General features: G+C 48.9%; 1 protein-coding gene across 1 annotated transcript in view; it reads right to left on the bottom strand.

The window, feature by feature from the left end:
* Positions 1 to 363: 363 nt before the first annotated feature.
* Positions 364 to 14,359, bottom strand: part of CDHR3 (cadherin related family member 3) — a 71,755-nt gene continuing 57,759 nt past the window's right edge. Inside the window, exons 12-18 of the mRNA XM_067041638.1 lie at positions 13,537 to 13,763; positions 11,760 to 11,931; positions 9,955 to 10,205; positions 7,325 to 7,506; positions 5,230 to 5,239; positions 2,205 to 2,253; positions 364 to 668 (exon numbers count right to left, since the gene is read on the bottom strand). Coding sequence (XP_066897739.1) covers positions 364 to 668; positions 2,205 to 2,253; positions 5,230 to 5,239; positions 7,325 to 7,506; positions 9,955 to 10,205; positions 11,760 to 11,931; positions 13,537 to 13,763 — 1,196 coding nt within the window. The remainder of the gene's footprint in view (positions 669 to 2,204; positions 2,254 to 5,229; positions 5,240 to 7,324; positions 7,507 to 9,954; positions 10,206 to 11,759; positions 11,932 to 13,536; positions 13,764 to 14,359) is intronic.

The following is a 14,359-nucleotide window of genomic DNA, read 5'->3' as shown; positions in this document are numbered from 1 at the left end:
GTCCTCGGAATTTAGGCAGGAGGTCTCGTGCACTTCCTAGGGGCGAACGGAACAGAGTTTCCTAGAGGTCAATGTGAAGAAGAAACACAAGTCCACACCCACCAGTTAGCAGTCCAGCTGATCAGAGGTACTGAGGCCAGGGCAAAATCTCTCCTGGGCTGTCTCAGAAAAAGGCAACTCTGAGATCAAACCCCTTTCTGTTCATTTTAAAGTCTGTCAAACATTCCACCTGGGACCCTGGATCCTCCACATTTTCAGCCCTCCACCCCCACCCTGCCCTCGAGGAACGTAGGGTGAGGCAGCGTCCCAGACAGTCAAGCTCCCTCCCTGTGCTGTGCTGTGGGCCAGGCAGCCAGACACCGTTCACTTTTCTGGGTGCGGTTTGGGGGAACCCCCACTCGGAAGGGCTGAGTTTCTGCTCTTTGGGGTGCTTGGCTTGCCGTCCTGGCTCCTGGACCCTGGGCCTGTATTCTTGGCCTGTGCTTTGTCGCTCAGCCCATCTCCTTCCTTGTGGGTGCTCCTTGGTGGTCCGGTCCCTTCCCCAGTGACAGGTCTTCTTGGAGCAGCTCCCTGAGGGCTGGACTCCTTCCATTTTGGCATTTGGGTTAAGGGATCTTTCCACTTTCTGGCTCCAGTTTTTGTGTTGAATTCATATATTGCCCCAGTAACTAGGGAAAAAAATTACACCAACAATGTATAAACAAAGGAATCCAAATGCTTCTCTTCTCCCCCATCTCCACCCTGCTCTCTTCTCACCCCCAGGGAAATATGAAGCAGCTAGAAAGATTGAAAGCAGGCTTGTGAAGAACACAAACAATCTTCACCTGCCTGCCCTTTCCATGAGCTGAGATGTGTGGCTCTGACCACACAGGTAGCAAATCTCACGCTTCCCTGGAAAGAAAGGTTTAGGAGAGTCTCAAGGTCACCTCAGTGGCAAGATGAGAGGCCACAGAAGTCTCGAACTCAATGTGAGCTTCAGATAAGTTAGGTTCAGTTTCTCATGGGGTGACCCATTATGTTCTGATTTGTTTGTTTAAAAAGATCCCCTGAATCCCTAATATAAACAGGAGTTCACCAAGGAAGGAGGAAAAGACTTTGATGATTTTTATCTATGTTATGTTAGCAGAGATTTGCAGACACAGACACACAAATCTGGCCCCAGTTGAGATGATGCAAGGGAGCCATTTTTATTGTGTCGGAACCTGCAGACGCTAATTGATGTTTGTTCACATTAGTCCAGTTGGCTCATCGCTTCCTTTTTCCTTCTCGCAAACACACAGACGCAGAACAGCCTCGGTCCTCCCTGGCTTTTGCCCCAGAAGATCTAGTTTCCGGCGTGCCCCTGCTCCTGCTGTTTCCCTACAGCATGAGTGGCCTCTCAGGCAGAGGATCCCACCAGCACTTATGCTAATGTGGGCACATTATGGTAACAAGTACCTAATAATAGAGGGAAATTTAATTCCAGCAGCAGCGGCAGCCTGTCCTGGAGAGGAGCCATCCTCCCTCTGAGGAGGACCAAGCAGAGCCGTTCGCATGTGAGGGTGGCAGGAAGCCAACGCACTTGCCTCCCGAATTTGGTTTCCTTCCCTTTATTCACGTCTATAATTGAGCCTTTGTAAGTGAAGGGATGTGTGTAAAGGAGCTAAATTTGGAGCTGATTTCATGGGGGTGATGAGAGCTCTGGAGGCCAGCTTTACCTTATGTTCATCTTGCTGTCCAAGAAGGAATTCTTGGCCCTGATCGAGGAAAAAAAGAAGCCCAGCTTGCCATTTCTCCATATCTCTCGTTACCAATAGGATGGTGTTTAGAAGCATTCAGACAGGATGGGGCAGCGGCGGGGTGGGGGGAGGTTGCATCCCAGTGAGCAGAAGACCCAGTGTGTTACCGAATTCCCCAGCTTCCTGAACCGGCCTGTGATTCAGGGAGGGAGGCTGGACAGAGGCATGGCCCTCGAGTGGGACCCTTTAGGTGGAAACCTGCTGAGGCCTCACGCGTGATCATGTGCTTGAGCATCTACAAACCAGCTCTGTTTTGAGCTGATCTCATGTTGCGGTGCCGCCTGGAAGGATCAGCACTGCGTAAGCCCGACAACCAAACGTATTGACAGACTGAGTGAAGAGCAGGACGTGGGATATGGTCCTCCATGACTCCACCAGCCTGGAATATGATCAGTGCCCGTGTGGGCGACACTGCCACTTAATTACCTGGGTCTGTGGCTTCTCCATCAAAGACAGTGTTCATCTGGATTGTTTCCTAGGGAAAAGAAAGAGACGGCTTCAAGCACAGCCCTACCCTCCTCGCCCCAGGAGAGGCTGTTCTTCCTTACAGCCCAGGTTCCTTACCCAGGGCCTTCCTGACATTGATTTATTCAGTAGGCACTGTGCTGCTAGATGCTCGGGACACATCGGTGAACAAGGCAGGGCTGGTTACCGCCCGCCCAAAGCTTGCAATCAAGCAGGAACCATTGACAAAGAGGCACTGCGATTTACTGTGATAAAGATTATGATGGGGGAATATAGGATACTATGGGGGCGTGGGGGAACAGGGGTGGGAAGAGGACATTTAATCCAGACTTGGGGGGTAGGAAAGCGTCCTGAGTAAACGCTGTCTAAGCTGCACAGGAGCAAGAGCAGAAATGTCACGCAGCACCGGCCAAGATCGACATCACCTACGCGGGATCTGCCGGGCAGATGTTACGTGCAGGGCAGGCACAGATGAGTCAGCCTAGGCCAATGCAGCGCTGCATCTGGGCCTGGCCTGCCTCACCTAAGCCTGGTGTTCCACACCTTATTCTCTCCCCTGACCTGTACTCTGTGCTGCCCTCCAGGACCTGACCTCTGCCCCGTGGAAACACCCCCTTCCCTCACACGGTGCCCTCCAATGATGCTGTTGTTCAGCACACTCACGAGGACGGTGTTTGGAGTTTAATGGGCCTTTGACCCCCGTTTTCATCACATAAGCCGTTACCTACTCACTTGCCCACAGCTCCCCTCTGTGAAATCAGAAGGAATGGAGATTGTACAGCTTTCCTCCATTTGACCAACTCAGAAGCTGCACTTTTTACGGCCAGGGGGATTGATTTATTTAATCGACGAATTCAGCTATACATATGTCTAAGTCTCTGAGTGGCATCATCAAAGGTACTTGCCTTAGGCAATAATAAGACCCAGGAGACAGGAGATCACCCCTGCCTCCTGTGTGCAGACCAGTGCTTATAAGCACTTAGGGGACTGGCCTGAAGCGATACTTCCTCCTCATCCTGCCTTCATTTCCCAAATTCATGGATCTTAGATCATAACAAAGTCCTATTATTAGGGGTTAGGGGAGACCTGGGAGGGGGTCACCTTCAAGTTCCATCACTTCCAGTGGGTGGATCAGGGTCAGTGAAAGAAAAATCAGGAGGTCAGGTGAGGAGGTAACTCCCCAGCTGTCCTGTGACACTTTGCATTTACATGACTCTTCATAATTTTCCCAGTATTTCCCCACCTGTTATCTCAGGGCAGCTGTTCTCACTCCCATTCCACAGGTGAGGAATCTAAAGCTTAAAGAGGCGGAGGGAGTCCCTGAGGTCAAGGTCATATGGCCGAGAGGGCAGAACCAGCCTCAGCCTCCCACCGCACTCTTTCTCTATCACTTTTCCCTCAAGGTGCGGAAAAGCAAAGCAAAAGTAAATCCCATTGAAGGCTGAAGCACCAGTTCTGGTCTTTAAGCTCCTCTCCCCTAACTCACTCTCCTAGAGAACTAGTATAGATAATAAACACCACTATTCAATATTTATGAAATCCAGTTCTTCTGCAAATATAGCGGCAGGCAGGTTCAGTGAAGGGAACAAATTCTATCAGGAGCTCGTCACACAGCAGTCTGCTCCAGTGGCCAGATACAAGCATCTCCCTGAATGATAAACGCCCCCGTGGGGCTGTGGCAAGATGGCCGGGGGGAGACCAGAGATCCTCCCCAACCCGGTGCCCCGGGGCCAGCCAGCCTCACCGCAGCTGCCTCTCTCTTTGTGTTCTTCATTTCTGCAGGGAGGAGGACAGACAGAAGTTAAGCTTCTTGGACACTAAATTGACCTTAAAATTTTACCCCTACAATGAGATCTCTCTTAAGCAGGATTTGAGCTTAGTATTGCAGGCATAGCAAAGAATTTTCTGTCTCTAGACCTGTTTGTTGACCTCCTTCCACCTTCTCAGAAACACACACACACTCGCATAATACACAATTAAAAATTTTTAATTCTTTTTCCAGCTTATTGTCATTACTGGAAACTAGCTTTTAAATGGCTTTATAGGTAAAAAAAGAAAGAGGGGTTTGTTACCTTTGCTTGTCATCTGAGGATTCTTTGCATCCATTCCCTATGCCCTTTTTACAAAGTAACTAGGATGGGAGATAGTTTGTGAAAAATCTCATTTATTAAAATTATGTCATTCGATATGATCAATAACCACTGTAGTTAAATTTCTAACCCTGCTGAGATATCCCTTGGTCATGTCAGATGCACACGCCTGTGGCTGGAGTGATTAGAGCAATCATTTTTCAAAAACACTCTTTCCAGTTCTTTGTCCTGTCTCTCCTCATAGCTTGGAGTCTCCCTGAGGCCACAGTTTTGGAGACAGTGGTGACGTCTCCTCAGATGGGCCTTGCTCAATTCACCAGCGCCCTGAAATCACTCACCTCTCCCAGCCCATCTGACTGCACCCAGCCCCCATTTCTAACGACCCTAACCTAAGTAACATGTGAGAATGATGAGATCCATCACAATCTGAGAATAAAGTATCATTTGTTCCTTAAAAAGAGGCATCTGTCTAGCTGTCCTAGACAGCTAGGACAGCACTAGCTGTCCTCAGAAGGGGTCACCCCCTCTGTGTGTAGCAGCAAGTAGATTCTGTGTTTAACTCATGGAGAATTCTCCAATCCTGACCCACTTGGTGGGGAGCAGACCTTTAGCTGCCGATGTCGAGCTGATTGGAGGTGACTCAGTAAGGAACAGGCAGGACCGAATGAGACCCAAGCAGACCAACGGCCCCATGCACCCTGCCCTGCCCTCCCCTTCCTCCAGCTATGTCCGACCTCTGTTTTCGTTCCATCCACAGATGATGTGGTGGAAAACCCACCAACACAGGACTGTGCCCTGATTCTCCACCAAGTTGGAACCCTTTTATGTAGCACAACAGAGCAAGCGAAAAACAATAAGAGCAACAAACAAAGGTAATCGGCACCGTACATACCTACTTTCTTCACCCTGTATCGGGGCAGAAGGGATGGACAAGAATTAACCTGAGAGCAATCTGCACTGGTACACACGTGACAACATGGGGGCCTTTGGGCAACTGTGTTCCCCAGGATTCAGGGGTTGATTGAAAGAGGGACCAGGGCAGGGGGCTAAAATGCAGAGTGGGCTCCCAGCCCTGCTCCATCACTGCTGGGTTGGGACTAAGGAGGCTTGGGAGTTTGATAAGTTTGAAAACTATTGCTTTAGAGAACTTCAGGGAACCTATGTTCTCTGACAACACTGAGTGAGGGCATGACGACCCCATCAGACCGCCCAGCGATTCTTCCTGCCTGGTCTTCCTCCCCAGTAGCCACCTGAGCAGAAGATTTGGCTCACAGTGGGAAGGTTCGATGACTAGCAGTTAAACCCTGGCCTCCTGTAATGTGAAGAGCTGGACACCTGGACTCTTAAGACCCTTCCCATGAGAACCTTGGATTCTATTATTCTGTGATTCTAATTTTATTCTCTGCTATGGGACAAATATTGGTTGCCATATAGTACAACAAATTGCCAGAGAGGCCAGGTCTGAGTCTGAACTACTAGCTAGGTTTTTAAAAGTCAACCATGTTGAAAACAATATTTAGAAGGTAACTGAAACCACCAGGTTCAAGGCACACATTTAACCATAAATTGCATGTGAGTTGCAGTGTCTATTGGATTACTTCCTTTAAGAACTTCTGCCCAAATCCCATTACAGAGCACCGCCATCCTTACAAGCTTAAGCATCACTCTTTTGGGGCTGTTTTTTTTTTTTTTTTCCCTCAAATCAATTTGTGAGTAGAGTCCAAATAAAAAGACCTTTTTTAATTTCAGCAGATGCTCAAGGCTTTCTTACCTTGAAGTCAAGGTTGCCAATAGCAACGAATGTCCCCAATAAATATGGCAAGATGCAATGCACATCTTTATGCTAATACTTATACTTTTATACAGCCTTTCATCCATAGATTTTAAATTATTTGACAGTAGTAGTTAATCTTCAAAATACCTTTAAAAGGCACATGAGTCTTATCACCCCTTCTTTTTGCCAGTGAGAAATTCCAAAATTCAAGTTCCAATACCTCAAGATATTTGGGTGTACAGAGCTAAACTTAGAATCTAGAATCCTAAGCTCACTGGGACTCAGGCATGAAAAATCATGCAACAAGATTTAAAAAAATAATAGTGTATTAAGCATTTACTCTACATCTGGAACAGTGCTAAGTGGTTCCTTTGCATTTGCTCATTTAATTGTTTGGTCTTCAAATAAAGATATGAGATTCACAGAGGTTGTCACTTGCCCAAAGCCATATACCCAGAAAATGGCAGACCCAAGTTGAACCTCAACCTTATCTGACTCCAAAGCCCAGGCTCAGAACCATCACGTTCTCACTGTAAGAGCTACTAAGACTCAAGAAACTGGCTCTGGGGAAGCTTGTAACAATTTGATGCTTTCTCCACTTTACTCTAGTACCTCCCTTTAGCCAGTAAAAGACACTCCGCAGAGTGTCACAGAAAGAGGCATATAAGTGAGCAGGTGAGCATCCCAGGGAGAGGAAGCAGGCCTGCGTTTACAGCCCTTGAGGGGGCCATGCACAAAAGAACAATGATTATTTAGTCACACCAAAGCCCAGTTCAGTCACTGGAGCCAAAAGCTTAATTTCCTTATTAGTTTTTCGTGCTTCCTCTAATTCCATCCCATCCTTTAAATATTCTACAAATAACAGCACGGGATATTCTACTACTACTCACAACCGGCCTTGTTTCTGGAGATTTTATCCAGGACAAGGTCACCAAGAGGCTGAAGCCCCGATTTCATTGAGAACTCATCACGGACCGGGCAGGTGCCAGGGAAAAGCAAAGGAACAGTTTCCCGGCCCGGCAGGTGATGAAGGGGGTCCACCAGGACAAGGAGAGCTGGGATGTCTCCCCCGTAGCTCCATTTCCTTTCTTCATTCCAGGCACCCTCTCTACCCTGTGGAGAAATCCTAACTGTCTACCTTTCCTTCTCCGGACATCACCAGAAGCAGTATCCTCTGAAAGGAAATGGGGGAAGGGCCCAGCCCACTGGCAACTTACAGAGGTTTCTTGTGCTTCCCAGTCTTGCAGGGACAGTGTCTGTGGATGGCTTTGGCCAACAGGACGATCAGGGACACCAGGAGACCCAGAAGCAACATGGAGCCCAAAGTGATGACAAAAGGCACATACCAGGCCGATGGAGAATACACGTTCTTCCTCAGGATCCAGTAGGTGATCCTGGGCTTGAATGACAGAAGGGGGCGGGATGCGTGGAGGCGGTAGTCTTTGACATCAGAACCCTCTCACGCTGGGTGGCTGAATGTTCATTCTGCTTTTTGTTCTTGCTCTAAACATCGGGCATCTGTGTGCTCATCGTTCTCACTCTTCAACCCATCACCTTATTTATAGTCTTGCCAGACATCCATTAGACCAAAACCCAGAAAATGTAAGGAAGTGGAGAGCACCTCTAGGCCTCATTTCATTCTCTTTCTTCTTCCCCAAAGCTAAAAATTCCATTGGCTTTTTTTCCTGACTAATCATGGCATAAGCTAGGGACTAATATAGCTATTGTCTCTCACTGGGAAGGCATGAGCCATGAAAGTTGGGGTTTTTTGTTGTTATTTTTTTTTAGCACTTTGTAGGCTTCTCAGTGTTCACTCACTACCAGCTGTGCTGCCAGCTGAGCAGGCTGTTATCACAGTGAGACCTCAAGTTCAGCATTTGCTTTCCAGGGAGGGAGACTGATAACAAACAAGTTATGGAGATTTCTAGGTTGGAGATGTCAGAGCTGGGTTGTGTTGTAAGTTGCAGAAAGGTGGCAATTCCTTACTTGGGGCACCTACTGGCTCCTACCACAACTGAAAGCCCTTCAGGTCACCTAATGCCTCCATTCATTGGGAGTAATATTGACTCCAGCCTACAGGAAAGGAATATTAAGCAGCTCTTGGTAAGACTCTGAGAAGCAGAATTTGACCTGTCACACGTGGCTTTCTGAGGTTCTGGTTCCTTTTCCTCTGGCATACTCCAAGTATGGGGCTGCCGACCAAGGGCGCAACTTTTTTTTTTTTTTTTTTTTTTGCGGTACGCGGGCCTCTCACTGTTGTGGCCTCTCCCGTTGCGGAGCACAGACTCCGGACGCGCAGGCTCAGCGGCCATGGCTCACGGGCCCAGCCGCTCCGCGGCATGTGGGATCTTCCCGGACCGGGGCACGAACCCATGTCCCCTGCATCGGCAGGGAGACTCTCAACCACTGCGCCACCAGGGAAGCCCCAAGGGCTCAACTTTTACGAGGATCAGGAGGAAAGGGGAAAAAAGGGTCTGCACGAATATGAGCCAGGTCATCCAAGAAGCCAGGGGCGATAATCCTTTTGTCAGATTCCAAGACGCTCCCTTCCTTCATCACACTGATTCTATTGTGGCACCTGCTTATTTTCTTCCTACTGTTTATGACAATCTGTAGGTAGTTTATTAATTTTCACACCTATTTGTAATCCGTCTCCCCCTCTAGATCAGAGGCTCTAAAGCTTTAGTGCAATCAGAATGGCCTGGAAGGCTTATTAAAAACACAGATTGTTGGGTCCCACCCCACAGTTTCTGATCCAGTAGGTCTGGGGATGTGGTGAGGACTCCAGGTTTCAACATCCTTCCCTGGAAGTTGTAGTGATGAATCATGGTTGGGTGAGGTATAACTTTAGTGTTCCGGGGCGGGCTCAAGAATTTGCTTTTCTGGGGGCTTCCCTGGTGGCGCAGTGGTTGAGAATCTGCCTGCCAATGCAGGGGACACGGGTTCGAGCCCCGGTCTGGGAAGATCCCACATGCCGCGGAGCAACTAGGCCCGTGAGCCACAACTACTGAGCCTGTGTGTCCGGAGCCTGTGCTCCGCAACAAGAGAGGCCGCAACAGTGAGAGGCCCGCGCACCGCGATGAAGAGTGACCCCCGCTCGCCCCAACTAGAGAAAGCCTTCGTACAGAAACGAAGACCCAACACAGCCAAAACTAAATAAATTAATTAATAAAATTTAAAGCTGTCAGAAGTCTCAGTTTCACCAATTAAAAAAAAAAAAGAATTTGGTTTCTAACAAGTTTCCAGGTGATGCTGCTGCTGTGGGGACCACAACTGAGAACCACTAAGCTATACTCTCAGCTCCAGGAGAGAGCAGAGATCATTTCTGGCTTATTCACCACAGTGCTTGGCATATTATAGGTATTAAATCAATATCTGCAGATTGAATAAGTGGATTTTTTTTTTTGGAGTGGAGGTGAGGAGTAGTGTACAGATTGACAAATGGTGACTCTTCAAAAGAAGTAGGGAAGAGCATCTGGCAGCTAGCTGCTCTCATGGACACGGACTTGTATTGGCTCTTAAGAGCAAGCAGAGAAGGGCTTGTGAAGGCGGCAACATGTCCATACCCTGGATGGGAAATGCCTGATCTATCACAAGTCTGTGCATATGTGTACCTCCTTCTTTACCAGACTAGGAGAAGTCAGTGGTTCTATAAGCCCAAGGTCTCACCCAGATTTTTTTCTACCACCCAGTGACTATTCCAATCTAGCCCATGGTTGGTGTTCCTGGCAACATCCTAACACCTCAACTCTTCTCCGTCCACCCCACATTTCTCCGAGGTCAAGGGGCTCCATCAACATCAATTACGAGGGATGTAGCTGGGAAGTCCAGCTCCCAAAACCCTTACCCTGGGGGTTGTGGTGACAGTCGTGGTTGGGTGAGGAATGACACTAATACTCAGTGTCACTGTGCCTGTTGCAACAAGAGCTCCAGCGCTCTTCCTGTCGGACAGCAAGTTGTCATCCGTTATGTAGACAAGTAGTTTGTAGTTCCAGATCTTATCCAGCCCACTGGCGTAGTCAAAGCGAGTCGCGAGGACCAGGCTTGTAACATTGGACCCGGCGTTGGGAGAGAAGGTGAAATGACTGTTGATGTTGCCTAAATGAGATGTTGATGCAAGGATGTGGGGAAAAGGAAGAAAAGAGCGTGAGAAATAAGGATTAGACGAAAACTACATTCAGTCTTTTTCTTAAACGTCCCACCTCAGGTGTAGACTACTTCTGATGTACCAGGGCTGGGGCAGTGACAGGATGTGGGCCTTAACAGCACCCGAGATTTCACGAGTACAGACAGACTCTTGCTCACAACCAGTGTGGCTGCAACGAAAATGAGAGTAGAAAAGGGCACCAGCGCAGGTGTCCAGGGAGAATGGCCGCCACCACGCTGAGCATCAGGCAGGGAGCTGGCAATCCTGGTGCGGCCAGTGCTCTTCACCAGCATTAACTTGGTAACAGTGAGTAACTCACGCTCAGACCGATCAGTGGGCGGCAAGAGGGAAGAGGGGGCCACGTCCCTAGCCATGGGCCAAGTTCACTGCACGCCTTTCATAAAACCGGGCTGCTCACACCCGTGACAGATGTCCCTGGCGTCTCCCAAAAGAAGGTGCCTCCTGGGCTGGCAGGGACAGCAGTCCCCATCCCCACCTCCCCAGCGGCTCGTTTGGGGCTACAGGCTCACAGCTTAGGGAGCCCAGAGCAGAGAGGCTGCCCGCCCAAGCAGTTCTTGCTCATTCCTCCGGTGACTACAGACTCAACTACCAAATGAAAACCAGTAAATGGACCGGGGCATGATGCAGTTTTACTCCGCAGCAGTGAAGTGCCCCATAAAGGCCTGTGGGTTCTCAGTCTGGATTATTTCCATCTCCGGCCACTGCAGTCTCAAGGTGGGCTCTGCCCCTGGGTCTTGTGACACAGCCTGCTCGAGAGGCTTCCTGCTGCTCCAGTTCCGGCTCTGCCAGGGCTCAGCAGGCGCAGGCGGCGGCGGAGCTGGATTTTCACTCTTTCACGTGAAACTGCTCTGCTTGTTTGGGTTTAAATCTCTGGCCCCGGCACTTCATTAGATGAACTATTTTGGTCTCATTTCCATTGAGGGGTGCTCTTTTCTTTCCCTCCCACAATGGTATATTTTTAAAGAGAGAAAATGAATGGAGCAGAAGAGAATTCCTGAGGACACGTTTCAAAATGCATTTAATCTATTTCATCTATTATTATCCAGAGAGAGGACTGGGATTCCCCTGCCCCCCGCCCCCCACAAGCTTGCAGGAAAAGAGGTGGGGAAGGAGTTGGACTAAAAAAAAATTTTTTTAAGCTACACTAATCTGATTCATGAATGCTACAACAGGCTGGGAATTGGGGGTGGGGGGGCAGGTCACCATCAGTGGGATTCACTGTTCCTTGGGCCTTTAGGCAGCCAGGTATGGGAGTCTGGGAAGAGTTAGGTGAGAAGGGGAAGCCAAGCGGGGGGACTGGGAATTCCGGAACCATTTGACTCCTCATCCCTGGTTTCCTCATTCAAAACACCCCACCCCCTACAAGCTGTGCCAGATCAGTGTGTGAGCTCAGACCCCCACCCCTTCTCCCTAAACAGCTGCTACAGCCTCCAACACCAGGAGCCCTCAGCGAGGGTCCAGGACCACTGACATCAATACCATACCTGGGCCAATGGAGTAACGAAAAGACCTGGGGCTGGAATCAAGGTCAGTACACGTGAGCTTGAAATTGTAAATATTTGTGCCAACTTTCAGATCCACTGGGATGGCCAGGGAGTACGAGTTTGGGGTACAGATCGGCTTTTCATCATTTTCTTCAATGATGTTCACAGTAACCTAGAGCAGCAGGAAAGTGGCCTTACTGAGTATATGTGCTTTTTGTGAATTCGTGAGGTTTAACCTCATCCGAGATAGATAATATGTTTATTCCCATTTTACAGATGGGGAAGCTGAGGCTTAGGGAGATTAGGTAATTGACCTAAGGCCATTCAGCTGGTGAGTGTCAGAGCTGGGATTTGAACTTAGGTCTGTCTTACTCCAAGTCCTAAGCTATTAACTTCTCTTCTGTGTGTTGTGTGTGTACACGCACATGTGCATAATATACATAACAATACCTTTCCACACGCCCCCACACACATGCAGCTAGACACACGTGCTCATCCCCAGATGATGCTGAGTTGTTTTTCCAGTAATGATGATGGATTTATGGTGACCCTCCTGTGCTTCCTTGCTTGCTGCCCCTGTGAGTTGGAAGTTCTGTCTTTAACTTTGGAAGATCGAACAGTGGCTCTCAACCATGGCTCCACTTTGGCCCTCTCCAGACCAAATGAATTGGACTCCCTGGAAGGTGGGGCCCAGGCCTGATTTTTTTTTTTCTTCCTTGATTAGTTGGTTGATTGATTGATTGGCTGCCTTGGGTCTTCGTTGCTGTGCACTGGCTTTCTCTAGTTGCTGCGAGCGGGGCTTACTCTTTGTTGTGGTGCATGGGCTTCTCATTGCGGTGGCTTCTCTTGTTGCGGAGCACAGGCTCTAGGCGCGCGGGCTCAGTAGTTGTGGCTCACGGGCTCTAGAGCTCAGGCTCAGTAGTTGTGGCACATGGGCTTAGCTGCTCCGTGGCACGTGGGATCTTCCCGGACCAAGGCTCGGACCCGTGTCCTCTGCATTGGCAGGCAGATTCTTAACCACTGCGCTACCAGGGAAGTCCCCAGGCACAATTTTTATGTTCCCCAGCCGATTCTAATACGCAGCCGGGGTTGAGAACCACTGGGATAGAAGGAGGTGACCTGGGTTAGCCGTGGTCTTGTGTGTAGCCTGGGATCTCAGCACTGCCCTGAGCCGGTGGTGCTGGCCTGCCACAAGCAAGGGCCAGCCTGTTCTCTTTCATCACCATCTTTTATGCCTGGTGAATTGGAATATGGACTGGGATGCCTGCCAGCACGGAATCATAGAATGTCAGCCCTGAAAGGGACTTATGTGATCATCACCCTTTTTAAAAGCTTATGAATTTTTGAGTCGTATTCATTCTACCTCTGAAATTTGGGGATTTCAGCTATTTCTGAGCCCAGGAATAAATTGAAATGTTCTCTCTAGTTAGCTCCCAAAGTGGACTCCATTCATTCCTCTCAAAAACCCAGGCTAACAAACACGACAATTACCTTCAACTTAGCACATCTTTTTCTCAGCTAGCAATGCCAAGCCTTACACATCATTGAAAACATCGTCCCACTAATTCAAAGCAAGTCATCAGAGGAACTGGACTATTCAGGCATTGGGTTATGAGGTGACTCTCCATGTGTGAGAGAGAAATCAGGGTACAAAGATAAGCATTGCTCGGACCCCCTTGGCAAATTGGGATCAAAGTTGAGAAATGAACTCGGCCTCCTGGCCCTGAACCAGTCATTCTATCACACAGGGCTGCCTGCACCAGAGAGCCCCACTCACAGTGACTGAGCTGCTGTCCTCGCTGTTGGTGGCCTGGATTCTGAGAGTATAGACGGGGGTTGTCTCGTAGTCTGCTTTAATCACCAGCTGGAGTTCTCCCGTTTGGGGATTAATCCAAAATATATTTGGGTAGTGCTGGCTGGCCCCTCCGGTGGAGATGGAGTACACGATGCCTTTCTGGGGGAAGTCTTTATCTGCCGCTTGCATCCTTCCAACCCGGGTTCTAGCTAGAAGAATAAAGTACCCGCGGTTACTGCTGAAAACAATATCTGAGATTAGTCCTGCTTTGGGGGTGACGGGAGGAACTGGGGGCAGGCATTCTCAGTGCCATGGGCAGAAAGACTTTTGGGGGCCTATTTGCTGTTCAAACTCTGTAGGTTTTACATCTTTTAAATTCAAATTACACTAATGACACCCACTAGGAAACTGGCCGTATGATTCAAGCAGTACTGCGAAGTCTAAAAGACAATTCATACCCTCATATAGACTCCAAGCACACCAATGATTATAGGATCCTAGTGCTGCAAAGAACCTTCACATATACATCCTTTTGCAGTGGTGTTGTCTTTTTTATTTTTCAAATTGTCCATAACGAGCATGGGTTGCTCTTATAAAACAAGATGAAAAACATAATTTTTAAGGAATTTTTTTTTTTTTTTTTTTTTTTTTTTTAGCGGTACGCGGGCCTCTCACTGTTGTGGCCTCTCCCGTTGCGGAGCACAGGCTCCGGACGCGCAGGCTCAGTGGCCATGGCTCACGGGCCCAGCCGCTCCGCGGCATGTGGGATCTTCCCGGACCGGGGCACGAACCTGCCTCCCCTGCA

Source organism: Kogia breviceps, chromosome 9, assembly GCF_026419965.1.
Source record: "Kogia breviceps isolate mKogBre1 chromosome 9, mKogBre1 haplotype 1, whole genome shotgun sequence".
NCBI classification, from domain to species: Eukaryota; Metazoa; Chordata; class Mammalia; order Artiodactyla; family Physeteridae; genus Kogia; species Kogia breviceps.
The sequence above is the reverse complement of the archived record's forward strand: the minus strand, read 5'-3'. Positions and strand labels throughout refer to the sequence as shown.